Source organism: Bombina bombina, chromosome 2 (assembly GCF_027579735.1).
Source record: "Bombina bombina isolate aBomBom1 chromosome 2, aBomBom1.pri, whole genome shotgun sequence".
NCBI lineage: Eukaryota > Metazoa > Chordata > Amphibia > Anura > Bombinatoridae > Bombina > Bombina bombina.
Genome location: NC_069500.1, coordinates 243,639,558 through 243,667,454, shown reverse-complemented (window position 1 = coordinate 243,667,454; position 27,897 = coordinate 243,639,558). Strand labels below are relative to the sequence as shown.

At 38.9% G+C, this 27,897-nt stretch overlaps 1 protein-coding gene across 1 annotated transcript in view; it reads right to left on the bottom strand.

The window, feature by feature from the left end:
- Nucleotides 1–27,897, bottom strand: part of CAST (calpastatin) — a 364,012-nt gene that overhangs the window by 285,434 nt on the left and 50,681 nt on the right. Inside the window, exon 3 of the mRNA XM_053701507.1 lies at nt 4,226–4,291. Within this exon, the coding sequence (XP_053557482.1) occupies nt 4,226–4,291 (66 nt within the window). The remainder of the gene's footprint in view (nt 1–4,225; nt 4,292–27,897) is intronic.

The following is a 27,897-nucleotide window of genomic DNA, read 5'->3' as shown; positions in this document are numbered from 1 at the left end:
CTCTCTTTGATAACAGATTTTGAGGATATCTGAACTAGAGCACAGGTGAAATAATCAGCCGATTAGTAACGAAGGTTAGTATGCAAGAGAACCGGCAGTCACAATTTATCAAGCAGCAGCCATCAGACCGCTGCTTCCCTACCCTCTTCTTCACCTCTTAGGCCCGTGCGTGATTGGCTGTGTGCGGGATTGCATACAAATGCAAAATAGCGCTCGTGTGCAATATTAAATTCCGGCAGCGGATTGGTGCCCGCCAGAGAAGAGTTTGGGAGGACAGGGGCGAATATGTACGCCCCTGTCCGCCCGAGAATGATAAATCAGAATGTTCTACTTCTGTATATTTTTATTATTTATTTAATATTTAAGACCATATAAAAGAAAACAAAATTTATGAGGGACGTTAACATGGTTCAGTGGGAATTAGTTCATGTCAAACAAATGTAATTTTTTTTATAAAGAAGTAAGAGGAAAACACGGTAAACAGACCATATCTAATGATTTGCCTTTTGATATAGAGCCACATGGGACATTATAGTACAAAGCTAGTAGCTGGGGAAAAAACAGAAATATTGGCACATGGAACTTCAAATGGTTGCATTACAAGAAACAAAGAGTTTAGGTAAACAGATCTTACTGTAACTTGACTTAAAGGGACAGTCAAAACTAACATTATTATTGTTCAAAAAGATAGATCATGCTTTTACTATCCTTTCCCCAGCTTTGCACAACCAACATTGATATATTAATATATTTATAACATTTAAACCTCTAAATTTCTGCCTGTTTCTAAGCCACTATAGACAGCCTCTTATCACATGCTTTTTTGTATTTGCTTTTCTCAACAGGAGACTGCTAGTTCATGTGGGCCATATAGATAACATTGTGCTCACGCCCATGGGTTCTGCACAACACAGCTAAAAAGCAAGTCAATAGATAATAAATAAAAAGTCATGTGATCAGGGGGCTGTCAAAAGAGGATTAGATACAAAGTAATCTCAGAGTTTAAAACTATATTAATATAACCATGTTAGCTGTGCAAAACTGGGGAATGGGTAATAAAGGGATTATCTATATTTTTAAGCAATACACATTTTTGAGTTGACTGTCACTTTAAGGAACAGTATTAGGCCCAGACCTTTTCAATGTTTTTATCAATGACCTAGATGAGGGATTAGAGGAGTTTATTCATCCTTCCTAATAATACATAATTATGTAAAACAATTAACACAGAACAGGTTGTACTTGCTCTGTAATGGATTTGTTCAAACTGGAAGTATGGCTGAAAATTTTGATTTAAAGACACATTAAACACAAATTAGAAGCAACAGCCTCCACTTTGCATAAAGAGGAACAGTTTACTGCACAATGTTCTCCCCTTTAAAGGGACAGTGTACTCTAAAATGTTCTCCCCTTTAAAGGGATAGTGTACTGTTAAAAGTTCTCCCCTTTAAAGGGAGAGTGTACTATAAAATGTACTCCCCTTTAAAGGGACAGTGTGCTGTAAAATGTTCTCCCCGTTAAAGGGACAGTGTGCTGTATAATGTTTTCCCCTTTAAAGGGATAGGGTGGTGTAACATTTTCTCCACTTTAACATGTTCCCAGTTATCAGTTTTACTTGCTGGAGTGTATGAAATAATTTACATATTGCTCCTTTACCTTTATTTTGTCACTTTAAATGGTTGATTTTACCCACTGAAACTACCACCTATACTGAACATTTCATTAATGGGTGCAGAGAAGCTATGTAATCAAGGGATAGCATATCATAGCTATCTCCCAGTGAGGGTGGGAGAGACAGATGCTAAAAACGTCAATTTAAAAAGTATTAGGCTTTTTGTATGCAGATAAATATAAGAGGAGGTTATGCATATATATATATATATATATATATATATATATATATATATATATACATATACACAGGTATATATATATATATATATATATATATATATATATATATATATATATATATATATATATATATATGTATATATATATATATAAATAAAAATATAAATTTATACACACACACACATACATACATATATTCTGCTCTCACTGCAAGAAACCACTACCTATACTGAAAATTTCACAACAACGCTATTGGCTACAGAAAAAGCAAGAACCAGCAGAAGAAAAGACACTATGTGGGAGGGTTGAGATATTGGTACTAACATGTTCATTTTCAAGTCTTTGTGTACAAAGAGGAAGATAAGAAAAGGGGATCTGTTCTCCCTGCAAATCCAGCCCATCTTAATGGGTTGTCACCACAATGAACAGAAATAGCTATTTAATATACAAAAATAAACCCAATTTCTCATACATTTTATACTCTGCATGACAAGTCATTGAAAACACATTAAGTGGATTTTTTTTTTTTTTTTTACAATAAACATATTTCTTTAACAAGCCTGTTCTTTTTATCTGACCTCCCTTGCTGAAGCCAGTTAGGGACAGCTTTAAATAAACAAACATTTTACAATCCCAGAGGTTTTAGGGCTCGATTTATTAAGCTCTTTGCCTCCCTGCGACTGCAGGTTCTCACAAGAGAACCTGCAGTAACAATTTATCAAGCAGCTGTCATGAGACCGCTGCTTCCTAGCCACTTCTCCACCTCTTAGGTGGAGAATTTAAATATCCTTGGTCTCGTCCGACTGGGGAGATTGACAGCTGCTGCCCGCGCATGATTGGCTGTGCATGGGCAGGGGGTGGCATTACATGTGAGCACAAAATAGCGCTTGCGTACAATGTGCCCCCCCCCTGTCCACCGTAGCTTGATAAATCGAGTCCTTAGTGTCCCTTCAATTAAAGTACTATGTGACCTCTGTGCTTCTAAATAATTTTCCTAACTAGTTACTGATTCCCACTGTAATCTCATTTCTGTAGTTAGTTGCTGGATAATTTATAACCTCTCTTTTTTTTTTACAATGTTAACTAAATAGAAAAATATCCTCTTATCTAGCGGTCATACTATAGGTCACTAAAGATAAAATAATCTGCAACCATGTGGCATCCACATATGCAGAACACAAGCTGGTCTACTACACTAGAAAAGGCAGAACAACAGCTGCACACTGAGTCCTGCAGCAATCTACTCTGTACTAATTGGACAAGGCAAATGTTTATTCGAAAATCAACTTCATATCAACGGAGGACAATTTCCTACAGGATTCTTGGTTTTCTGTTATTTTTTTGCATTTCTATCCCTCCTATATGTCCCTAAATTTCTTGCATTACGGTCTATTGTTATTTTACATAACAAATAAAAAAAATAACCAGACATCAACAGAACATTTAGGGCTAGTGGAGCACAATTTTAACGTGCACCCGTAAATGGGAAAATTTGCCAGTTTTACAGGCGCAAGTTAAATAACCAGTTATTACAAGTGGCTAGTTAATGCTACCACGAGCTCACGGTATCAGATCTCCAATTAATGAAAAAAATGTCCCCAAATTTCCCGCAAAATAAAGTGGACAGTTCCTTTTTAAAATTAACAAATATGAGCATCTTTTTTTTTTTTTTTTTATTAAAATAACTGCGCAAAGCAGTTATAAGGGGTTAAAGTGAGGGGATGTGGGGTGTAAGAAAAAAAACGGCACTGATAAGTGCCTTTACATTGCGGTCTATAAGGACTGTGTTTTCTCTATAAGTATATACGTATATGCTTATATACAGATATATTTATGTGTTAATATATGTATATACACATATAAAACACATAAACATATATTCATATACATATATATTTTAAATATGCTGCCCAAAGCTGAGCAACTTCCTTCTTCCCTGCACTAGGTTCTGTGCCGTTTCTATCCGCATCAGAACGAGGCTAACATTGGAGCCTATGGAAGCTCGCTCTTGTGAGCGCAAAGCTTCCATGCAATATGAATGCGAGGTTGCGTTTGCATTGCGCTCAACTTGTAATACCAGCGCATTTACGTGCGCCGGTATTACTGAGTGGAATGCAAATATCGTGCTCGCGAAAAGCACAATTTTGTGCTCAACTCGTAATCTAGCCCAAAAGGTTTTATGAACACATATAAATATAACTCAGAAAAGACTCGACCTCACTAGTGTTCCTTTGATGTTGAGAGTTTCCATTTCATTGAGATTATCTAATTATGACTCTGTCCTCATGCTTTTCCTGCTTTTATATTGCATTTTACTATAAAGCTGCCAAAAAACAGTAAGTACGATAAAAAGAACAAACGTAATATTCACCTCTGGTGCTTCTGGTACTTTTTTATCAGCAGGTTTCGATGTCGCACTTGTTTTCTTATCTCCATGCTGAAAAATAAAAAAATCTCCTGTTATCTACTTATTCACAGCTACACCTGAAAACAAAACATGTACTGGCATAATATACAGTTTAAGAAGGGTGATTACTTTGTAGGCATAAGGTGAATGGTTACCACCTGGCTTTATTTATTCTGTACTATGGTAAACAAAAAAACAATAATAGTAATAATATATAGTAGCAATTACAAAAAGCATAATAGTGTTAAAATATGGGGGAAATGTAATCCGTGAGTTTAAACAAGCATGCATGAGGAATGCTGATTTTAAAGGGATATTAAATAGTGCTCCTTTGGTAAAAAATAAATATGTTAAATCAAAGTAAATGTAAAAAACAGTCAATAATTTAAATGTTCAGTGTAACCTCAGCCACCTCTGTTTTAAGAGCAGATGGTTTTCAAAACCTACATTTTTATTCTGTCAGCAAATCCGACTCCCTGTTATCTCGTCTATTCCCTAGCCTAAAAGTTTTATGACATCAGGCTAAGATAAAACTTCCTGCAAAGGCCTCCTCCCTAGGGTTGCACCCTCAGCCATGTTTTCCTGGACGATTATGAGTTACACATGCTGCAGGGACATGAGTAGTGCTGTCCAGGGATGCAACTCATGTTCCTCTCTGCACACCCTGCAGCATGTGTAACTCATAAGTGTCCAGGAAACCATGGCCGAGGTGGCAACCCTAATCCACCCATGTAGGGCTGTAAAAAGAAGAACAAATGTAGTATACAAAATAAATAAAATGTAAAAGCCATTTAAATAGATTAATAATACATATAAGCAACTGCTTGGTGACAAATTTTTATTACAACAATGAAACAGACTGTTTAACATTCAAAAGGAGTCTGGATATTGTGGATAGGCAACAACAGGGATATACCATGCCCCTGGTGTTGTTTAATGTTTCTATGATTCTGTCAGGTGATTACTGTTGTCATGTGATCATTTGATAGTCACCTGGTCATGTGACCCCTCCTTTGATAGAAAGCCTCTTCTCTTTTAAAATAGCTGTTGCTTGCTTAATTTAGAGTGATAAGGTACCTTTTAAAATCCAGAGCACTGTAAAAGTCACCTACAAGTGATTTCAATTTTTATGGCAATCACATGCTACCTAAAGGGGCATGAGAGCCTTTTGAAAAGATGTAATCTCCAATGGAGCCTCTGTCCCCTAGAGACAACGTTTACACACTAATGACAGGGGTATGAAATCCAATATTTGAAAGAGGGGGAGGTTCTTATACCTCTCTGTGTTTTATAGGAGCATACATGTGTCTTAAACACTATATGGCAGCCGTGTTTCCATTTGCAAACACGGCTGCACGCTAGTGCTCAAAAATGTATAACAGAGTTAAAAACATTGTTACAAACATTGCTACCATTTAGTGCTTAGGACACATGCACAGAACTGAGGAAATCTAGGTATATGCTCTTCATCAACGAATAGCAAAAAACAAAGTAAGCTTGATAATAAAAGTAGATATGACCGTTGTTTAAAACTAGGTATTTTCAGTGCACAAGCATCCAAAATATTGCAGCTGCTCAGTGTGCCAGTGGGGCTTATATCATGTGAGCAATTAACAAATTGAGTCATTACCAGATGGTACAAGCACCTTAGGATCTCTGAGCAAGTGCTGTGCTTAAAATGCTGATGCACGGTGCATACTTAAAGGGATAGTCCACACCAGAATTTGTATTGTTTTAAAAGATAGATAATCCCTTTATTACTAGGGTAACCATAGTGCCGCTTTAAAAAGGGACACATATGAAAAATACATATATCAGGGTTCTTATACAAAACATTTCTTTAAACAGACCTGAAAACAGGCCTGACATAGGTATTTTACATGTGTCCCTTTTTAAAGCGGCAATATGGTCACCCTATTACCCATTTCCCAGTTTTGCATAACCAACAGTTATATTAATATACTTTTTACCTTGTATCTAAGAATCTTCTGACAGCCCCTGATCACATGACTTTTTATTTATTATCTATTCATTTGTATTTTAGCCAATTAGTGCTGTGTTTTACTGACTCTTGAATAACTCCCCGGGCTTGAGTACAATGTTATCTATATGGCCCACATGAACTAGCAGTCTCCTGTTGTGAAAAAAAAACAGCGGCTGTCTGTAGTGGCTTAGAAACAGGCAAAAATTTAGAGGTTTAAATGTTATAAAGTATATTATTATAACAATGTTGGTTGTGCAATGCTGGGAAATGGGCATTATCTATCTTTTTAAGTAATAACAATTTTGGTGTAGACTGTCCCTTTAAATACACATTTGAAAAAGCTATAACTTATTAGAAGCATTTGTGCTAATACATGTATATTACAAAAATGCTTCTATTGAACACTGGAATGAATCCATAAGGATTCCAATTTTGGCTGGAATGTCCCTTTAACTATGGCTGTACAGTATGAGGACATTACACTTAGCAATTAACTGCTGCACGTTTTACAAAACCATTGCAGTCTATGGATAAACCAAATGAAAACCCCACTTGGGTATGTTTATTGGGTATGTTTATCTGGCTCATTTTTGGTTCAGCACCTGGGTAAAACATGCTGCTTGGTGGCTAAATGTAGCCACTGATCAGCAAGCACTACCCAGAGTTCTGAACCAAAAAGGGGCAGGCTCCTAAGCTTAGATTCCTGCTTTTTCAAATAAAGACAGCAAGAGAACAAAGAAAAATGGACAATAAGAGTAAATTAGAAAGGTGCTAAAAATTGCATGCTCTATCTGAATCTTGAATGAAAAAAATTGGGTTTAGTATCCCTTTAAGGCTGGATTACACAATGTTAGCTACCTGTAGAGAGAGCTTTGTACCAGCACTAGCTACAAGTAACAAATCATGAGCTATCACACTTCACTTGCTACAAATGGTAGCAAGAGCTCTTGTACAGTAGCCAAAGGTTGTGGCTGCCTATACTTTTAATGGGGTTTCCGAATGCCTTGTAGCTAACATATCATATGAGGTTTGCTACAATTTTACTAACATTTCTAAGCTGTCGCTACATCTCTTTTTTTCTATGAGTGGATTCAAAACTTGTAAATTCAAAGTAGTGGAATGTTTGTGTTGGTCAGCTATATAGGATTGCATCTCTTTTTAAACAAACATTATAACTTATGTTTATTAATCTTTCCTTTGGTATATATATATATATAGTATATATATATATATATATATATATATATATATATATATATATGTCAAAAAACCATTAAAGGGATACTAAACCCAATTTTTTTTTCTTCCGTTATTCAGATAGATCATACAATTTTAAGAAACTTTCTAAATTACTCCTATTATCATTTTTTCTTCATTCTCTTGCTATCTTTATTTAAAAAGCTGGTCCATTTTAGGTTCAGCACCCTGGATAGCGCTTGCTTATTGGTGGATACATTTAGCAAACCAATAAGCAAGCATAACCCAGGTTCTGAACCAAAAGTGGGCCGGCTCCTAAGCTTTGCATTCCTACTTTTAAATAAAGATAGGAAGAGAACGCCAAAAAATTATAATACGAGTAAATTAGAAAATTACTTAAAATTGCATGCTCTATATGAATCATTAAAGGAACACTGAACCCAATTTTTTTCTTTCGTGATTCAGATAGAGCATGCAATTTTAAGCAACTTTCTAATTTACTCCTATTATCAATTTTTCTTTTTTTGCTTGCTATCTTTATTTGAAAAAGAAGGCATCTAAGCTAAGGAGCCAGACAATTTGTGGTTCAGAATCATGGATCAGCAAGAACAACCCAGGTTGTTCACCAAAAATGGGCCGGCATCTAAACTTACATTCTTGATTTTCAAATAAAGATACCAAGAGTATGAAGAAAATGTGATAATAGGAGTAAATTAGAAAGTTGCTTAAAGTTGCATGCTCTATCTGAATCACAAAAGAACATTTTTTGTTCAGGGTCCCTTTAAAAAAAAAAAATTGGTTTAGTGTCCCTTTAAATAGTATCAAAACCAAAATTTAGTTAAATAGATATATGCTATAATGCAGTTAGTAATAATACCTGAGCATTGGTCAAATATACTTCTGGTTATAAAATATTAAAATATATGAATATTAATCGTAGCAATTAATTGCAATTAATAAGTATTTGTGTGATATGAGCATAAATTATTTGTTGTTTTAAGATTTTTTAAATGAATGACATTATATTTATTTACACAATAAGATGCTCTTGCAAGTGTAACTGTTCTTTTTAATAAATATAAAACTGCTAAAGCTACTTTGTTCCTGTATCTACCCCACTATGACTCTAACACAGGTAGTAGAAATTGTGCGGAAAAGCACTTGTAGCCACTGGAGCAATGTTTCTATGGTTACGCAAGCAAAATATGCGACTGAAGCACCTTAAAGTGTTGGGTAGTATGTAAGTGAAAATTGACTACTTAAAGGGGCACGAAACACATTTTTTTTTTTTCTTTCATGATTTAGAAAGAGCATGCAACTTTCCAATTAACTTCTATTATCTAATTTGCTTCATTCTATTGATGTCCTTTGTTGAAAGGCTTATCTAAATAGGCGCAGTAGCTGCTGAATGGTGATGCCTCGTGTAATTGGCTCACCAATGTGCATTGCTATATCTTCAACAAAGCCTACCTAAAGAATTAAGCATATTAGATAATAGAAATAAATTGGAATGTTGTTTTTAATTGTATTCTCTGGGGCCCATTTATCAAGCTCCGTATGAAGCTTGAGGGCCCGTGTTTTTGGCAAGCCTTCAGACTCGCCAGAAACACAAGTTATGGAGCAGCAGTCTAAAAATCGCTGCTCCATAACCTGTCCGCTTGCTCTGAGGAGCGGCCGATTGGTCGCGAATCTGCAGGGGCCGGCGTTGCACCAGCAGTTCATAAGAGCTGCTGTTGCAATGCTGAATGCGGAGAGCGTATTGCTCTCCGCATTCAGCGAGGTCTGTTGGACATGATCCGCAATGTCAGATCATATCTGACAGGCCTTTCATAAATAGACCCCTCTATCTGAATCATGAAAGAAAAAAATTGGGGTTTCATGTCCCTTTAACAAAACAAAACTTCTAGTTTTTCTTGTAGTGAACCCATTTTTACCAACATTGAGTAATATAGCCCTATGTTTGCCTGTTTCTAAGCACCTGCAGGTCGCTCCTTATCTCAGTGCTTTTTAAAACTTGCACGACAGCCAGACAGTCCTAGTTCATGTGTGCCATATAGATAACATTGTTCTCACTCCTGTGGAGAATGATAATGGTTTTACAAGAATCAGCACTAATTGGCTAAAATGCAAGTTGTAAAAAGCGCTGAGATAAGGGGCTGTCTATAGGGGCTTAGATACAGGTAGTCATAGAGGCAAAAAGTGTTGGTTATGCAAAATAATAAGAATTTTCAAGTAGACTTTCCCTTTAAATGGTACTAAATCCATTTTATAAGCATAGTATTGAGGGTATGCCCCGCTTCCCTCTAGTCATGGGAGCCGCCATATTGAAATCTGTCTTTCACTACATTCAGTACAGATATGTTTGCACATGTGCAGTAACTCTTCCTCAGATACCTGCAGTGTGACCTAGGTTCCATAATGGCAGCTCCCATGATTTGAGGGAGGAGCATGAAATGCATTTAGTGTTTAGGGTCTATTTAATATAAAGCTAAACACTACCCCAAAACAGTAAATTCAGGAGCTTGGTTGCAGAATTTTGCTACAGATATAATTTTTATTTTAATGTATCTTTAATACAAAAATTTAACAAATGTATATCAAACTTAGCAGCCAGACAGAAAACCAAGGAACCAGCTTCATATTGTTAAAGGGACATTAACCCCAAACATTTTATTTCATGATTCAGGTAGAGAATACAATTTTAAACAACATTCCAATTTACTTCTATTATCTAATTTGCTTCATTCTTTAGATATCCTTTGCTGAAGAAATAACAATGCACATAAGCCTACCTAGATATGCTTTTCACAAAGGATATCAAGAGAATGAAGCAACATAGATAATAGAAGTAAATTACAAAATTGTTTAAAACTGCATTCTCTTTCTAAATCATGAAAGAAAAAATGTGGGTTTAATGTCCCTTTAAAGGGATAGGAAAGTCAAAATTAAACCTGCATGATTCAGATAGAGCATGTAATTTTAAGACATTTTTAAATTTGCTTCGTTCTCTTGGTATCCCTTGTTGAAAAATAATATGCACATATCCTACACTAGTGGGAGCTAGCTGCTGGTTGGTGCATACACACGTTTGTCTCTTGTGATTGGCTAACTAGATGCGTTCAGCTAGCTGCCAGTAGTGCAATACTGTTCCTTCAGCAAAGGATAACAAGAGAATGAAACAAATTTGATAATATACGTAAATTGGAAAGTTGTTTAAAATTGTATGCTTCATTTAAATCATGAAAGAAATGGTTGGGGTTTCCTGTCCCTTTAAGACTCCAACAAAAGTTTTTGTATGTAGATATGTTGAACAATCAAAAGAAAAAAAATATTTGCCTGGACTATACCTTCTTGGCTTCCAGATCCTTTGGATATGTCTTTAACTATCTTAAATAGACAGTCTACTCCAGATTTTTTATTGTTTAAAAAGGTAGATAATCCCTTTATTACCCATTCTCCAGTTTTGCATAACCAACACAGTTATATTAGTACACTTTTTACCTCTGTGATTACCTGGTATCTAAGCCTCTGCAGACTGCCACCTTATTTTAGATCTTTTGACAGACTTGCATTTTAGCCAATCAGTGCTGACTCCTAGGTAACTCAATAGGAATGAGCACAATGTTATCTATATAGCACACATGAAGTAGCGCTGTCTAGCTGTAAAAAAAAACTGTCACTGAGATAAGAGGCATCATTTCAAGGCTTAAAAATAAGCATATAAGCCTATCTAAATTTAGCTTACAACAAAAATACCAAGAGAACAAAGCAAATTTGATGACAAAAGTAAATTGGAAAGTTGTTTAAAATAGCATGCCCTATCTTAATCATGAACGTTTAATTTTTACTAGACTGTCCCTTTAAAGGGACATGAAACCCAATTTTTTTATTTCTTAATTTAAAAAGAACATTCAATTTTAAACAACTTTCTCATTTACTTCTGTTATCTAATTTGCTTTATTCTCTTGATATCCTTTGCTGAAAAAACATATTTAGATGGATCAGAAGCTGCTGATTGGTGGCTGCACATAGATGCCTCTTGTGATTGGCTCACCCATGTGCATTGCTATTTCTTCAACAAAGGATATCTAAATAATGAAGTAAATTAGATAATATAATTAAATTGAAATGTTTAACATTATATTCTCTTTCTGAATCATGAAATAAAAAAATGGGTTTAATGTCCCTTTAATACGACAGCACACATACCCCAAATCATAATATTCCAAAGCATTGTTGCAGGATTTTTAGATAGAAATGTTTTGTAATGAACAAATTCAAACCTAGTGCCACATAGAGTTGCCACTCAATCAGTATTTTATTTGCATGGACAATATTTTTAAAATTCAATGTAGATAATAAAGAATATAGACATAATGGTCTTGGTTAGGTAATAGTGAGTTGAAATCCAGCTAGGACTGATTTTTAATGATCATTTGAATAAAATTATTTATGCAAATGCATGATAAATAGCATGCCTGGATTCCCCCTCCCCCCAAAAAAAATATATATTTGATAAATGTATCCAGAAACAGTGGGCTAACGTTTTTCAAAAATAATGTAAAATATGGCAAAATGAGTATACAGTGTAAAAGGTCCTGTTTCTATAAAGTTCTCTGGTTTGAATACCTAATATGTCTTGTCAGTACTGGTCAGTAAGGTCCTTTAACACATTTTTGAAAACAGAATTTATGTTTACCTGATAAATTACTTTCTCCAACGGTGTGTCCGGTCCACGGCGTCATCCTTACTTGTGGGATATTCTCCTCCCCAACAGGAAATGGCAAAGAGCCCAGCAAAGCTGGTCACATGATCCCTCCTAGGCTCCGCCTACCCCAGTCATTCGACCGACGTAAAGGAGGAATATTTGCATAGGAGAAATCATATGATACCGTGGTGACTGTAGTTAAAGAAAATAAATTATCAGACCTGATTAAAAAACCAGGGCGGGCCGTGGACCGGACACACCGTTGGAGAAAGTAATTTATCAGGTAAACATAAATTCTGTTTTCTCCAACATAGGTGTGTCCGGTCCACGGCGTCATCCTTTACTTGTGGGAACCAATACCAAAGCTTTAGGACACGGATGAAGGGAGGGAGCAAATCAGGTCACCTAGATGGAAGGCACCACGGCTTGCAAAACCTTTCTCCCAAAAATAGCCTCAGAAGAAGCAAAAGTATCAAATTTGTAAAATTTAGTAAAAGTGTGCAGTGAAGACCAAGTCGCTGCCTTACATATCTGATCAACAGAAGCCTCGTTCTTGAAGGCCCATGTGGAAGCCACAGCCCTAGTGGAATGAGCTGTGATTCTTTCAGGAGGCTGCCGTCCGGCAGTCTCGTAAGCCAATCTGATGATGCTTTTAATCCAAAAAGAGAGAGAGGTAGAGGTTGCTTTTTGACCTCTCCTTTTACCAGAATAAACAACAAACAAAGAAGATGTTTGTCTAAAATCCTTTGTAGCATCTAAATAGAATTTTAGAGCACGAACTACATCCAAATTGTGCAACAAACGTTCCTTCTTTGAAACTGGATTCGGACACAAAGAAGGCACGACTATCTCCTGGTTAATGTTTTTGTTAGAAACAACTTTCGGAAGAAAACCAGGTTTAGTACGTAAAACCACCTTATCTGCATGGAACACCAGATAAGGAGGAGAACACTGCAGAGCAGATAATTCTGAAACTCTTCTAGCAGAAGAAATTGCAACCAAAAACAAAACTTTCCAAGATAATAACTTAATATCAACGGAATGTAAGGGTTCAAACGGAACCCCCTGAAGAACTGAAAGAACTAAATTGAGACTCCAAGGAGGAGTCAAAGGTTTGTAAACAGGCTTGATTCTAACCAGAGCCTGAACAAAGGCTTGAACATCTGGCACAGCTGCCAGCTTTTTGTGAAGTAACACAGACAAGGCAGAAATCTGTCCCTTCAAAGAACTTGCAGATAATCCTTTCTCCAAACCTTCTTGAAGAAAGGATAGAATCTTAGGAATTTTTACCTTGTCCCAAGGGAATCCTTTAGATTCACACCAACAGATATATTTTTTCCATATTTTGTGGTAGATTTTTCTAGTTACAGGCTTTCTGGCCTGAACAAGAGTATCAATGACAGAATCTGAGAACCCTCGCTTTGATAAGATCAAGCGTTCAATCTCCAAGCAGTCAGTTGGAGTGAGACCAGATTCGGATGTTCGAACGGACCTTGAACAAGAAGGTCTCGTCTCAAAGGTAGCTTCTATGGTGGAGCCGATGACATATTCACCAGGTCTGCATACCAAGTCCTGCGTGGCCACGCAGGAGCTATCAAGATCACTGATGCCCTCTCCTGATTGATCCTGGCTACCAGCCTGGGGATGAGGGGAAACGGCGGGAATACATAAGCTAGTTTGAAGGTCCAAGGTGCTACTAGTGCATCTACTAGAGTCGCCTTGGGATCCCTGGATCTGGACCCGTAGCAAGGAACCTTGAAGTTCTGACGAGAGGCCATCAGATCCATGTCTGGAATGCCCCACAATTGAGTAATTTGGGCAAAGATTTCCGGATGGAGTTCCCACTCCCCCGGATGAAATGTCTGACGACTCAGAAAATCCGCTTCCCAATTTTCCACTCCTGGGATGTGGATTGCAGACAAGTGGCAGGAGTGAGTCTCCGCCCATTGAATGATTTTGGTCACTTCTTCCATCGCCAGGGAACTCCTTGTTCCCCCCTGATGGTTGATGTACGCAACAGTCGTCATGTTGTCTCATTGAAACCGTATGAACTTGGCCTTTGCTAGCTGAGGCCAAGCCTTGAGAGCATTGAATATCGCTCTCAGTTCCAGAATATTTATCGGGAGAAGAGATTCTTCCCGAGACCAAAGACCCTGAGCTTACAGGGGTCCCCAGACCGCGCCCCAGCCCACCAGACTGGCGTCGGTCGTGACAATGACCCACTCTGGTCTGCGGAAGCTCATCCCCTGTGACAGGTTGTCCAGGGACAGCCACCAACGGAGTGAATCTCTGGTCCTCTGATCTACTTGTATCATCGGAGACAAGTCTATATAGTCCCCATTCCACTGACTGAGCATGCACAGTTGTAATGGTCTTAGATGAATTCGCGCAAAAGGAACTATGTCCATTGCCGCTACCATCAAACCTATTACTTCCATGCACTGCGCTATGGAAGGAAGAGGAACAGAATGAAGTATTTGACAAGAGTTTAGAAGTTTTGATTTTCTGGCCTCTGTCAGAAAAATCCTCATTTCTAAGGAGTCTATTATTGTTCCCAAGAAGGGAACCCTTGTTGACGGAGATAGCGAACTTTTTTCTACGTTCACTTTCCACCCGTGAGATCTGAGAAAGGCCAGGACAATGTCCGTGTGAGCCTTTGCTTGTGGAAGGGACGATGCTTGAATCAGAATGTCGTCCAAGTAAGGTACTACTGCAATGCCCCTTGGTCTTAGCACCGCTAGAAGGGACCCTAGTACCTTTGTGAAAATTCTTGGAGCAGTGGCTAATCCGAACGGAAGTGCCACAAACTGGTAATGCTTGTCCAGGAATGCGAACCTTAGGAACCGATGATGTTCCTTGTGGATAGGAATATGTAGATACGCATCCTTTAAATCCACCGTGGTCATGAATTGACCTTCCTGTCTGAATGTTCCCTCTTTTTTGGGAACTACGAACAGATTGGAGTAGAACCCCATCCCTTGTTCTCCTAATGGAACAGGATGAATCACTCCCATTTTTAACAGGTCTTCTACACAATGTAAGAATGCCTGTTTTTTTATGTGGTCTGAAGACAATTGAGACCTGTGGAACCTCCCCCTTGGGGGAAGCCCCTTGAATTCCAGAAGATAACCTTGGGAGACTATTTCTAGTGCCCAAGGATCCAGAACATCTCTTGCCCAAGCCTGAGCGAAGAGAGAGAGTCTGCCCCCCACCAGATCCGGTCCCGGATCGGGGGCCAACATCTCATGCTGTCTTGGTAGCAGTGGCAGGTTTCTTGGCCTGCTTTCCTTTGTTCCAGCCTTGCATTGGCCTCCAGGCTGGCTTGGCTTGAGAAGTATTACCCTCTTGCTTAGAGGACGTAGCACTTGGGGCTGGTCCGTTTCTGCGAAAGGGACGAAAATTAGGTTTATTTTTGGCTTTGAAAGACCTATCCTGAGGAAGGGCGTGGCCCTTGCCCCCAGTGATATCAGAGATAATCTCTTTCAAGTCAGGGCCAAACAGCGTTTTCCCCTTGAAAGGAATGTTAAGCAATTTGTTCTTGGAAGACGCATCCGCTGACCAAGATTTTAGCCAAAGCGCTCTGCGCGCCACAATAGCAAAACCAGAATTTTTCGCCGCTAACCTAGCCAATTGCAAAGTGGCGTCTAGGGTGAAAGAATTAGCCAATTTGAGAGCATGAATTCTGTCCATAATCTCCTCATAAGAAGAAGAATTATTATTGAGCGCCTTTTCTAGTTCATCGAACCAGAAACACGCTGCTGTAGTGACAGGAACAATGCATGAAATTGGTTGTAGAAGGTAACCTTGCTGAACAAACATCTTTTTAAGCAAACCTTCTAATTTTTTATCCATAGGATCTTTGAAAGCACAACTATCTTCTATGGGTATAGTGGTGCGTTTGTTTAGAGTAGAAACCGCCCCCTCGACCTTGGGGACTGTCTGCCATAAGTCCTTTCTGGGGTCGACCATAGGAAACAATTTTTTAAATATGGGGGGAGGGACGAAAGGTATACCGGGCCTTTCCCATTCTTTATTTACAATGTCCGCCACCCGCTTGGGTATAGGAAAAGCTTCGGGGGGCCCCGGGACCTCTAGGAACTTGTCCATTTTACATAATTTCTCTGGAATGACCAAATTCTCACAATCATCCAGAGTAGATAACACCTCCTTAAGCAGAGCGCGGAGATGTTCCAATTTAAATTTAAATGTAATCACATCAGGTTCAGCTTGTTGAGAAATTTTCCCTGAATCTGAAATTTCTCCCTCAGACAAAACCTCCCTGGCCCCCTCAGACTGGTGTAGGGGCACTTGAGAACCAATATCATCAGCGTCCTCATGCTCTTCAGTATTTTCTAAAACAGAGCAGTCGCGCTTTCGCTGATAAGTGGGCATTTTGGCTAAAATGTTTTTGATAGAATTATCCATTACAGCCGTTAATTGTTGCATAGTAAGGAGTATTGGCGCACTAGATGTACTAGGGGCCTCCTGAGTGGGCAAGACTGGTGTAGACGAAGGAGGGGATGATGCAGTACCATGCTTACTCCCCTCACTTGAGGAATCATCTTGGGCATCATTTTCTCTAAATTTTGTGTCACATAAATCACACCTATTTAAATGAGAAGGAACCTTGGCTTCCCCACATACAGAACACAGTCTATCTGGTAGTTCAGACATGTTAAACAGGCATAAACTTGATAACAAAGTACAAAAAACGTTTTAAAATAAAACCGTTACTGTCACTTTAAATTTTAAACTGAACACACTTTATTACTGCAAATGTGAAAAAGTATGAAGGAATTGTTCAAAATTCACCAAAATTTCACCACAGTGTCTTAAAGCCTTAAGAGTATTGCACACCAAATTTGGAAACTTTAACCCTTAAAATAACGGAACCGGAGCCGTTTTTATATTTAACCCCTTTACAGTCCCTGGTATCTGCTTTGCTGAGACCCAACCAAGCCCAAAGGGGAATACGATACCAAATGACGCCTTCAGAAAGTCTTTTCTATGTATCAGAGCTCCTCACACATGCATCTGCATGTCATGCTTCCCAAAAACAAGTGCGCAATAGAGGCGCGAAAATGAGACTCTGTCTATGATTAGGGAAAGCCCCTAGAGAATAAGGTGTCCAATACAGTGCCTGCCGGTTATTTTACATAGTTCCCAAGATTAAAATAATTCCTCAAGGCTATGGGGTATAAAATATGCTTATATATAAATCGTTTTAGCCCAGAAAATGTCTACAGTCTTAAAAGCCCTTGTGAAGCCCTTTTTTCTTTATGTAATAAAAATGGCTTACCGGATCCCATAGGGAAAATGACAGCTTCCAGCATTACATGGTCTTGTTAGAATGTGTCATACCTCAAGCAGCAAAAGTCTGCTCACTGTTTCCCCCAACTGAAGTTAATTCCTCTCAACAGTCCTGTGTGGAAACAGCCATCGATTTTAGTAACGGTTGCTAAAATCATTTTCCTCTTACAAACAGAAATCTTCATCTCTTTTCTGTTTCAGAGTAAATAGTACATACCAGCACTATTTTAAAATAACAAACTCTTGATTGAATAATAAAAACTACAGTTAAACACTAAAAAACTCTAAGCCATCTCCGTGGAGATGTTGCCTGTACAACGGCAAAGAGAATGACTGGGGTAGGCGGAGCCTAGGAGGGATCATGTGACCAGCTTTGCTGGGCTCTTTGCCATTTCCTGTTGGGGAGGAGAATATCCCACAAGTAAGGATGACGCCGTGGACCGGACACACCTATGTTGGAGAAAGGTACATTTTAGCTTGAGAGTTGTTTATCTGGCTATGCAGTGTTTTGGATTAGACACTAGACATCAGATTAGGCAAAGACACATACATTACAATATGGTGCTCAGGCAATCAGGCCCACAAAACCATCACAAAAGATGTGTTCAGATATTATTTACATTAATTGTAAGCATCACACTAAAATCCTCATACCACATCAAATCAAAGAGACACTAAACTAAATTACAGCATCATTAATAAATTATGAACTGGAATGAGATAATTAATTATGCTAATTAAAATGCATAAAATAGCAAGTTTATGCAGGGTTGAGTTTTCAGAGTGCCTGATCAAAGGGACAAATAATTCTGTTTGATGCAAACAGGAGTGTCTCTATAATTGGACCAGGTGAGACTACAGGACCCAGGCAGCACATAGGGAAGAGTATATTCTGGATAGTAATGTTTTAAAAAGAGAAATTAATCTTATATGATGCTCATCTGCATGTTCTCATGTGAATCTTTAATCTGCTGAATTTTAATCTCTGAGACAATTGACTTTGGTTGAGTGTAGACTGTAGTGTGCAGAGAATTTTGGGGTGTCATTTTATGCTTGGACCCAGTAGCACAATGCCTTAGGCGGACCTAAGAGCAAAGGATCTGGAACAGTAAAACAGATCTTAGAATTAGATCATCTCTACTTTGAGTAAAATTGTAAAACTGAAGGTTTGTGTGTGTTAAAGGGACAGTAAACACATTAAAGGTACATGAAACTCAGATTTTTTTTTTTACTGATTCAGATAATACATATCATTTTAAAGAATCTGTTAATTTAATTTGAATATCAAATATTTGTTCTTTTTGTACCTTTTGTTGAAAAACAGGGACATGTCTGGAGTACTAATGGGCAGAAGTTTTGCAAGAATGTTATACATTTGTTGACACTAGATGGCAGCACTGTTTCCTGCAATGTATTGCTCCAGACACCTACCTAGGTATCTTTTCAACAAAGAATTAGTATATCTTGGGAATGAAGCTAATTTAACAATAATGATATTAATAATAATAGTATTATTCTATGCTTTGTCTGAGGGCCTGATATTCAACAGCTTGCTGACATGGAGAGAAATCATGCAACATCTCTGTGATTTTTTTTAGACCTTATATTGTAATGTAGGTGTCTCTCCATCATATATGACATAATGACATAAAGATATTTCAAATTAAAAGTTGTGCTTCTAACATTTTTTTACAGACCTCTACCTGCTGACGAGATTACTTACATCATCTCGTCTGAGTGGAGTTTTTGAATCACAAAAGCAAATTTTTGGTTTCATATCCCTATAAGATTTGTATATATAAAATGTTTAGTTATGTATAATAAAACAACTTGCACAATGCCGTTATTATTTATTTGCCCCACTTTTCACGTAATTTAGCTTTGAAAATTGTGGATTTGCTAATTCTCAGTCATACAAAAGGTATGCTTTTTTTCTACTAGCTTTTAAGGGGTTAAAACAACTTCATGTGAATTCAGAATATAACCAGTGTAGCTTTTGACCAGCCTAATCACAGTGAGGTATCTGGCTTCAAAGCTAAACCCTTGGTCCCTCTGTCTCTGGATTCCACACTGGCCTATTTTTCATGGCTTAAAGGGACACTGAACCCAAATTTTTTTCTTTCATGATTTAGATACATCATGCAATTTTAAGCAACTTTCTAATTTACTCCTATTATCAATTTGTCTTCATTCTCTTGCTATCTTTATTTGAAAAGCAATAGTGTACGTTTAGAAGCCGGCCCATTTTTGGTTCACAACCTTGGTTGTCCTTGCTGATTGGACAGCACCACTAAATAAGCTTAGATGCCTTCTTTTTCAAATAAAGATAGCAAGAGAACGAAGAAAATTTGATAATAGGAATAAATTAGAAGGTTGCTTAAAATTGCATGCTCTATCTGAATCATGAAAGAAAAATTTTGGGTTTAGTATCCCTTTAACAAAGTTAGGGTCAGAGCTAGGTGTGATTCTTCCAGCCAGTCCCATGCTGGAAGCAGGAACTCCCTAACCACAATATCTAGTAATATGAGTTGTGCCCATAACTGTACCCAGAAAACATAGTCAGTATCCATGTAGACCTATTTTAGGTGCTGACAAAAGCAGGGATTAAGTAAACAGCCTGGGTAAGTATAAGTGCCAAGTGACTACCTGGGAAATGCCATCCACTGAGGTGTGGGATGTTTAGTGCCTATGAGTTTGTAATAAAGTCATTAAAATGATTGCATAATTTTTAATGTATTAGGCACACTGGGGTGTTGGTCTGTTTCCCTAAGGCCAATATCTCAAATTCAACAGACTAAAACAGATCAGTGTAAGAAACTATTAGCTGGGCAGTAACCAACTACCCCTGGGGTGGGTCATGTAACCTGGAACGGGTATAACATAGTGCTTCATTTTAACACAAGCAGACTTCATTATACTGTTATATCAAGGAATATACCATTTGTAAAGATTATCAGGAGTCACCACATACAGTACTTCACTTTAAATTGTAAGTTTAGGTTTTCTGTGTATTTGATCCTTTATTTTTTATAATAATTGTTTGCAAATGTGTGCCTCTATTGTTTAATTATCGTTTTTATATACCATTTAATTTAATGTATTTCCTTTTCATTTTTTATTCACTGTGAACCTTTTTTCATATTAAAATATAAATGAAATCAGATATTTCTTTGTGCTCTAGTAACTGAATTCACGGGTTCCAATGAGCTTAGAAATAAAGTTACCAAAGCACTTTTTTATATATATATATTTTTTTATTTAATGCAACTGCAATTTAAGGGTAGCCAAAAATCCATGAATAATACGTTTTTGGTGGTGGCACCAAATGTTTGGGGAAGTGTAAGCAGGATTTTGGGGATTCATTTGGGTTGGCTCTTATGCCATGGTAAAGATGTGGGATTAGGTAGCCGGAGACCCTGTGAGGTTAACCCTTTTATGCCCATGCTATCCATGTTGTCGGAGCTTGGCAAGTAGCTCTGTCTGTAGCAAGCTGGTAGCAGAAGTGGATGTTTGTAAATACTTTTGGGGTGATGTATGCCGTATTTGAGGGTTAATGTGGGTGGCACTTAAGAACTGGTAAGGAATTGGGATACTGTAGCTGGAGACCCCGTGCTGTTAATCCCACTGTCAGAGCTGGACAAGTTGTCTGGTGTGTGGCAAAATGGAGGCAGAGGCTGGAGGTTATCCCTGCCTGTGGTAAAGCAGAGAGTCACAGCCGGGTTTAGTTAACCCTGTGTTGTACACTTGTTATAGTGGTATAGGATGGGATTAATTAAACCCCTTGTCCCCTTAAGAGTCTCACGGGTAGAGGTGATATTGGTATAGTGGGTACACCCCTGCCCGTCACACAAAACTTGAAATGCACCATGCTCACTTATAAAGGCTAACACTGCTACATATATTTTCCTAATCAGTTTTAACCAATAACAACTGCAAAACAATGCATTTCATATAAATTAATATTTTGCCTATGGCTAGCTTTGTTATCTGCAGACTAAAGCCTGCATTGGCTCCTCCAAAAATTGCAAATAGTGTGTGGAGTTTGGCTATAGAAAAACAATTGACGCAAACAAGTAAAGATATTTAGACATTGCTGATATCTTATTCTATAGCAAGGCAACAAGAATGGCCGTAACTAGAAGGCGCTGGATTACAAATGGCGGCTGGGATAGCGCAGGTATTACAAGTTGGAAGTAAAAAACGCAAGAGGGAAAACTCAGGCACGCTAACTTAGGATATTACAACCTTGCTAACTTTTCCCCACAGAATTCTATGGAAGTTATCGCTTATGCACTAACCCAACACCACACTAAACTAACTAATCTAAACCTGAAGTGAATTAGAAATAGCAGCCCACTCAATGTTAAAGATAGGAAAAAGTCAAATTTAAAAGTCCTCCAGGACCACTGAAAATTTCAAGACCATTATGTATGTGTGTGTGTATGTATGTATGTATATATATGTGTGTGTGTATATATATATATATATATATATATATATATATATATATACACATACACACAAATATCTATTAAAAAATTATAAGAACATAGAAATTTCAAGTATTTATATTCACAACTCATTAAAATTGCATGTTTCAAAGTATTTGACTGGAAAGGCCTCAAAATTTGTGGGTGCATATATATGTATATATGTGTGTGTGTGTGTGTGTGTGTGTGTGTGTGTGTGTGTGTGTGTGTGTATGTATGTATGTGTGTATATATATATATATATATATATATATTAACAAGTAGAAGCGCTCAACCAGGCATGAACACTGGCAATCATACAAAGGAAGTGAGAAGCACACGAGCAGCAGCAGTAGAATGTGTTTTTATTGTAAATCCACAAGCGGACAATCACAAAATCACCAAAGTGAAGGGTACACATTACCCGGGTAAAAAGCAGAGAGAAAATAAAGATTGAGGTTGGAGCTTGTAGCATACGGCTTACGCGTTTCGGCCTAAGCCTTACTCATAGCCATTTAAAAATTAGCACGAGATCTACGTGCTTTAAAACCTAGCTCCAAACTTGATTGGCCGCCAGGATCCCTGCCTGTGGGTTGCTGGCCAATCACATAAATACAAACGAACACACCCCCTTCCACCTAAATAATGCACAATAACAATTTGCTAGCCCGTCGGGGAGTGTAACCGCCCACCTGTTAGCTAAAACCAGCAGACGGTCCAACCCCCCCCCCCCCCCGGGAGGCAGGGAACCCCAAGGCCGACCATCACTTTGCTACGTCCTGTGCGTTGGTCGTCATATGCAATGACAGCTGGGCATGTTGCCCGGCAACCTGAATACGGTCAATAATGGGGAGGAAATCCCTTCACCCCGGAGCACAGGGCTAAGCAAAAATGAACAGCCCGCAAACAAAATAATATAATAATAATGTTAAATGGGAATAAACCTATATGCACAGAAAGGTACACATCCCTGATGGAACGCAGTTATACACGACTAGTTAGTGTGGCATAATATTGTTTGCCGTAAGTACTATTAAATCATATCAATGGATTGTCATGAAGAGCTGCGTCCCAATAGAGGGTAATTATAGGGGGCTGAGTAGAACATATTAGAGAAAGAGAACCAAATAATCAAATACCACAATAAAAAACTGACAATAGAGTGAAATGAAAAAATGACGAATGAAAATGAACAAAGTAAGAGAAACATAAAACTCAATGAAAACGAAAACAAAATACGATAAATAAAAGTGAATAAATAATCTCAATGAGTAATCTGAATGAATACATAGATAAACTAGCAGACACTCACAGAATACCAGTAAATTGGGAAAATAAGACATGTTCCAAAAACACTATCTAGCCCAAAAGTTGATCAAGTCAAACTCAGAGTTGAGGCCTCCTGGAGTTCTCGCTTTTAACTTAAAGATCCAGAAGGCCTCCCTCTCTCCCAATTTACCAACCCGATCAACCAAGCCTTTCTTAAATGGGACCTTATCAAATGATAGTCCAAGTGAGGGACCTGGAGGATTTATTGTGTACCTCCACGAAGTGTCTCACTAGAGGGGTTGTCATAGTGCCAATCCTAATGTCTGAGAGATGTTCCTTGATACGTGTCCTGGCCTCCCTGGTTGTTAAACCTACATATTGTAGGGAACAGCTGTTGCATGTGATGAGGTAAACAATGAATGTTTGTCTACAATTAAGACAAAAATTGATTCTGAAGGATTCTCCCGTCATGGTGGAGATAAATGAATCTCCCACCGTTACCTTCTCACAGGCAACACACGTATGATGATGACATTTGAACATCCCCAAACAAGTGAGCCAGGATGAAGGGGTGGTATCACCAATCACCCCAATCCTGGTAGGTGCCACCATATTTCCTATACTTCTGGGGTTTTTTTGTATGCAAATCTGACTCCTTGGTCAATCACCCCGGCTAGGCCATAGTCCGCTGTCAAGAGCTTGAGATGTTTACCTACAATTTGACAGATTTCATTGTACTGTCTGGAATACTCGGTGATGAAAGTAACCTTGGAGTCAGAGCCGAGTGCAGGACCAGATTTCTTACTTTCAGTATTCTTTTGGTTCAGAAGGTTTGTTCTCGGTATTCTATCCACCGATTTCCTTGCCTGTCTGATGGTACGTGTATCGTAACCCCTTTCACTCAACCTGCTGGATAACTCATCCGCCCGTGCCTCATATTGTTGGGGTTCAGAGCAATTCCTCTTCAGGCGGATAAATTGACTTTTAGCCACGCCTCCAAAAACCCTATGTGGGTGACAACTTGAAGCATGGAGGAAGGAGTTACCTGCAATAGGTTTGTAATACACGTCAGTCCTTATCTTCTGACCTGGAATGCCAAACAAGGTGATATCCAAAAAATTAACCTTAGAGACTTGAGTCTCCGAAGTGAACTCAATGCCTACATCATTTTTGTTGAAATACCCTGTAAACTCCATCAGGAGATGCTCTGACCCCCCCCCCCAAATGAAGAGGAGGTCATCAATGTAACGTCCAAACCAGATGATCTCACCTCGGAAGGGGTTCCCATCCCCAAAGACGTGGGACAGCTCCCACCAACCCATGAATAGGTTGGCATAGGAGGGGGCAAATTTGGCCCCCATCGCTGTCCCACGTCTCTGGAGATAGTACTCCCCGCCGAATTCGAAGTAATTATGGGTAAGGAGGAACCTGGTGACCTCCACCACATAATCTGAGAAATCTGAGTCATTGAAAAATTTACCCATGAAAAAACGAATTGCTTCCAGACCCTTGTTGTGAGGGATTGAGGTGTAAAGAGACTTTACATCCACAGTGAGCCATCTGTAGTTATCTTGCCACACGATATCCTTGAGCAGATTGATAACATGTCTAGTATCTGCCAAATGGCTCCACAAAGTGCTCACTATGGGCTGCAAAATCTCGTCCAGCCATTCAGACATATGTTCCAAAAGGGAACCTATACCACTCACAATTGGCCTCCCCTGGACATTGGTTAGTGTCTTATGCACCTTTGGTAGATGATTAAAGGTCGCCACCGAGGGGTTAGATACCAGTAAATAGTTCCTGGTATCGGGATTAATATACCCAAATTCAACCCCATCATCAACAAGGGAGGCCAACTGTGAGGGGTATAGTGGGGTCACTGATTAGCTTGGTGTAGTCATCCTGATTGTGTAGCTGTCTGACTGCTTCTGCCACAAAATCCCCCCTATTCATGATGACCACCATCCCACCTTTGTCTGCGGCCCTGACTACGATGTTTTTGTTTTTACTCAAACTCTCAATTGCCTTTTTCTGACGATTTGACAAATTGCCACTTTTTCCTCTGTCTGATTTATAATGTAAGTTACAAAGATCCTCCTCCACCCTTTTCTGAAACTTTTTGAGGAGGTTACCCCTACATTGGATGGGGTAGAAGTTTGATTTCTCCCGAAAAGACGGAAGTTTCAAATCAACCTGTCTAGTCACACCCATTTCTTCACCCAAAGATTCCAGTGTGCTTACATCACATATTTCCTGGAAATCCAGGGTACCATCTCTAGGGGGCAGGGATCTCAAACCTAATCTATTCGGAATGTGATCATGACTCTCAGTGTCCCCAATGGGGTGCATGTTGAAAAATGTCTTCAAGGTCAAGTCTCTTATTAGTTTATTAACATTGAGTAGAGTCCTGAAGAGATTGAAGTCAGCTGTAGGAACAAAAGTTAGTCCTAGACTGAGGACCTCCATCTCATTGCGGTTTGGCAAGTAATCAGATAAATTGATTATATTCCGTAGCTGTAATTCCCTCTTCTCCTTCCTCTCCTCTGGGGATATCTTCGCTGTTCCTGTTGTTGAGGGCCGGGATCCTGGTTTTGTCTTCCTCCTCCCCCCCCTTCTGGTGTTCTTTGGGGGATGGAAAAAATCTGCTCTAGTTGATCCCGTTCACGTTCTCCTGCATCACTCCGTGCACCTGCTACAGGTGTGGCATCATCTCTGTAGTTGGACTGTGAGTGAAAGTGTGGAGTCGGGGTTTTGAGTATGGGCACGGTTATCTTTGGTTTTGTAGCTCGTTCTTGTGAAAACTCTTCACCTCCTGATCCTGAGCCCGATCCTTCATCCCAGGACTCCCCCTCACTCTCGTAGAAATTCACTCTACGGCCTCTATTACGTCGATGTCTGTTCGACCCTCGGCGTTGGTTGGGATGGAACGAGTTCTTATTTTGTTCCCTCCTGAAGAGGGTTCGTTCCCTTCGATTCCAAATATAGACCCTATTCAGGTCATAATCCTGTTGGTCCCTCAGGTATTTATTGTGTTTAACCTGGAGGAGTAAGATTTTGGCATCTGCAACTATCTGCTGTAGAGTATTATTGAACTTTAGAAAGTTGGAGTCCTCACTCCTGGTACTCAACTCCTTCTGTATCTCCTTGATCTTTCCGGCAATTTCCTCCAACTCTTTCTGTTTGTATTCACAGATCAGCCTCATTAGCTTGAAGGAACAGTCGGATAGATTGTTGTTCCATAATTCCATGAAGATCTTGTCATCCGTGAGGAATGTGGGGTACTTGTTTAATCTTACACCCCTGGGAATAATGCCGAGTTCCAGATACTTATTTAGGGTGTTGACATCCCAAGTCAACTTATCTTCCTTCAGGAGGAGGAATTCCAATTCCTCAAATAAAGTTACTAAATTGTAATGCTCTTTATTAGTAGAAAAGATTTTACTGTAGTCTTTGGTATTGATATCTCTTTCCTTTTCTGATCTAAGTGCAAAAAGGGTAGGGGTGGTCTCTGCTATACCTCCATTGTCCATATTGGCTGCAGGGGTGAACTGCTGGTAAGACACCAAGAACCTGGCCAGGTTCTGGCAAAATGCCCAAAAAAGTGCAAATTCACGAGGAAAAAATAGAAACAGGTGTCAAAACAGTCCAGAGCGGAAAAGTAGTGGATAAGGTACACTTCTTAAAGTTACAGATGAAAAGTATTCAATGTGGGTAATCATTAATCAAATATCACTGTAATGAACATCATCTGGTGTACCTAACTGAGTCCAAATAACAGTCCCCCTGGAAAGCGGGCGCTCTATCAGCAGGGAGGTTTTCCTCCGTCCCCCTGGTGAGTGAATGTGTGGATAACGGACCTTCTGGTTATTCAAAACAAATCAAGCAAGTCAATGTCAGAATAATGAAAAACATAACACAGCTTCCCAGCAACAGCAGAAAACATACCTTGGGTAACCGTCAATATTGGTAGATATTTAGGTACTTTTAAACCCAACGGCCGTCTGTCATTCCGGGCAAGCTCCAGTCCCACCTCCAACACAGCGCTCCGATGTAAAGAAAAACCCCTGCAGCCCTATGCCGCCTGCTCTGTGCTCACTCTGGCCAAATAGAAAGCAATCATACAAAGGAAGTGAGAAGCACACGAGCAGCAGCAGTAGAATGTGTTTTTATTGTAAATCCACAAGCGGACAATCACAAAATCACCAAAGTGAAGGGTACACATTACCCGGGTAAAAAGCAGAGAGAAAATAAAGATTGAGGCTGGCAAATTACCACCCGGGTACAGACTCCTTTTGCCTAAATTGTGCTTACCGAGAAGAGAACTTTCCTGTAGTATATATCAGTCTGATCCCGCCTATATAGGTAAGTCCAGCCCCCAAATACCAGCCACTCCTCCTCTGAACGAGGAACACGGCAACCCCAGATGATTGTTTTGGCCTTCTTTGGGCCTCATAAGTGAGGTGCAGCCAGGGATATTGGGCAGGGAGTCCACATCTGTTTTCCCCATGACACTTAGGGAGACCCCAATAATCATATTTAATAAGAAGTGCTCAACAATATTATACATATATACATTTATGGGTGTAAATGTTTATATGTTTGTATGTGTTCACATACATATTTACACATGCAGGGGCGAAACTACAGGGGGCCCAGCTTAAAAAAAAAAAAAACTGCAATAAAAAACGTTGACCTG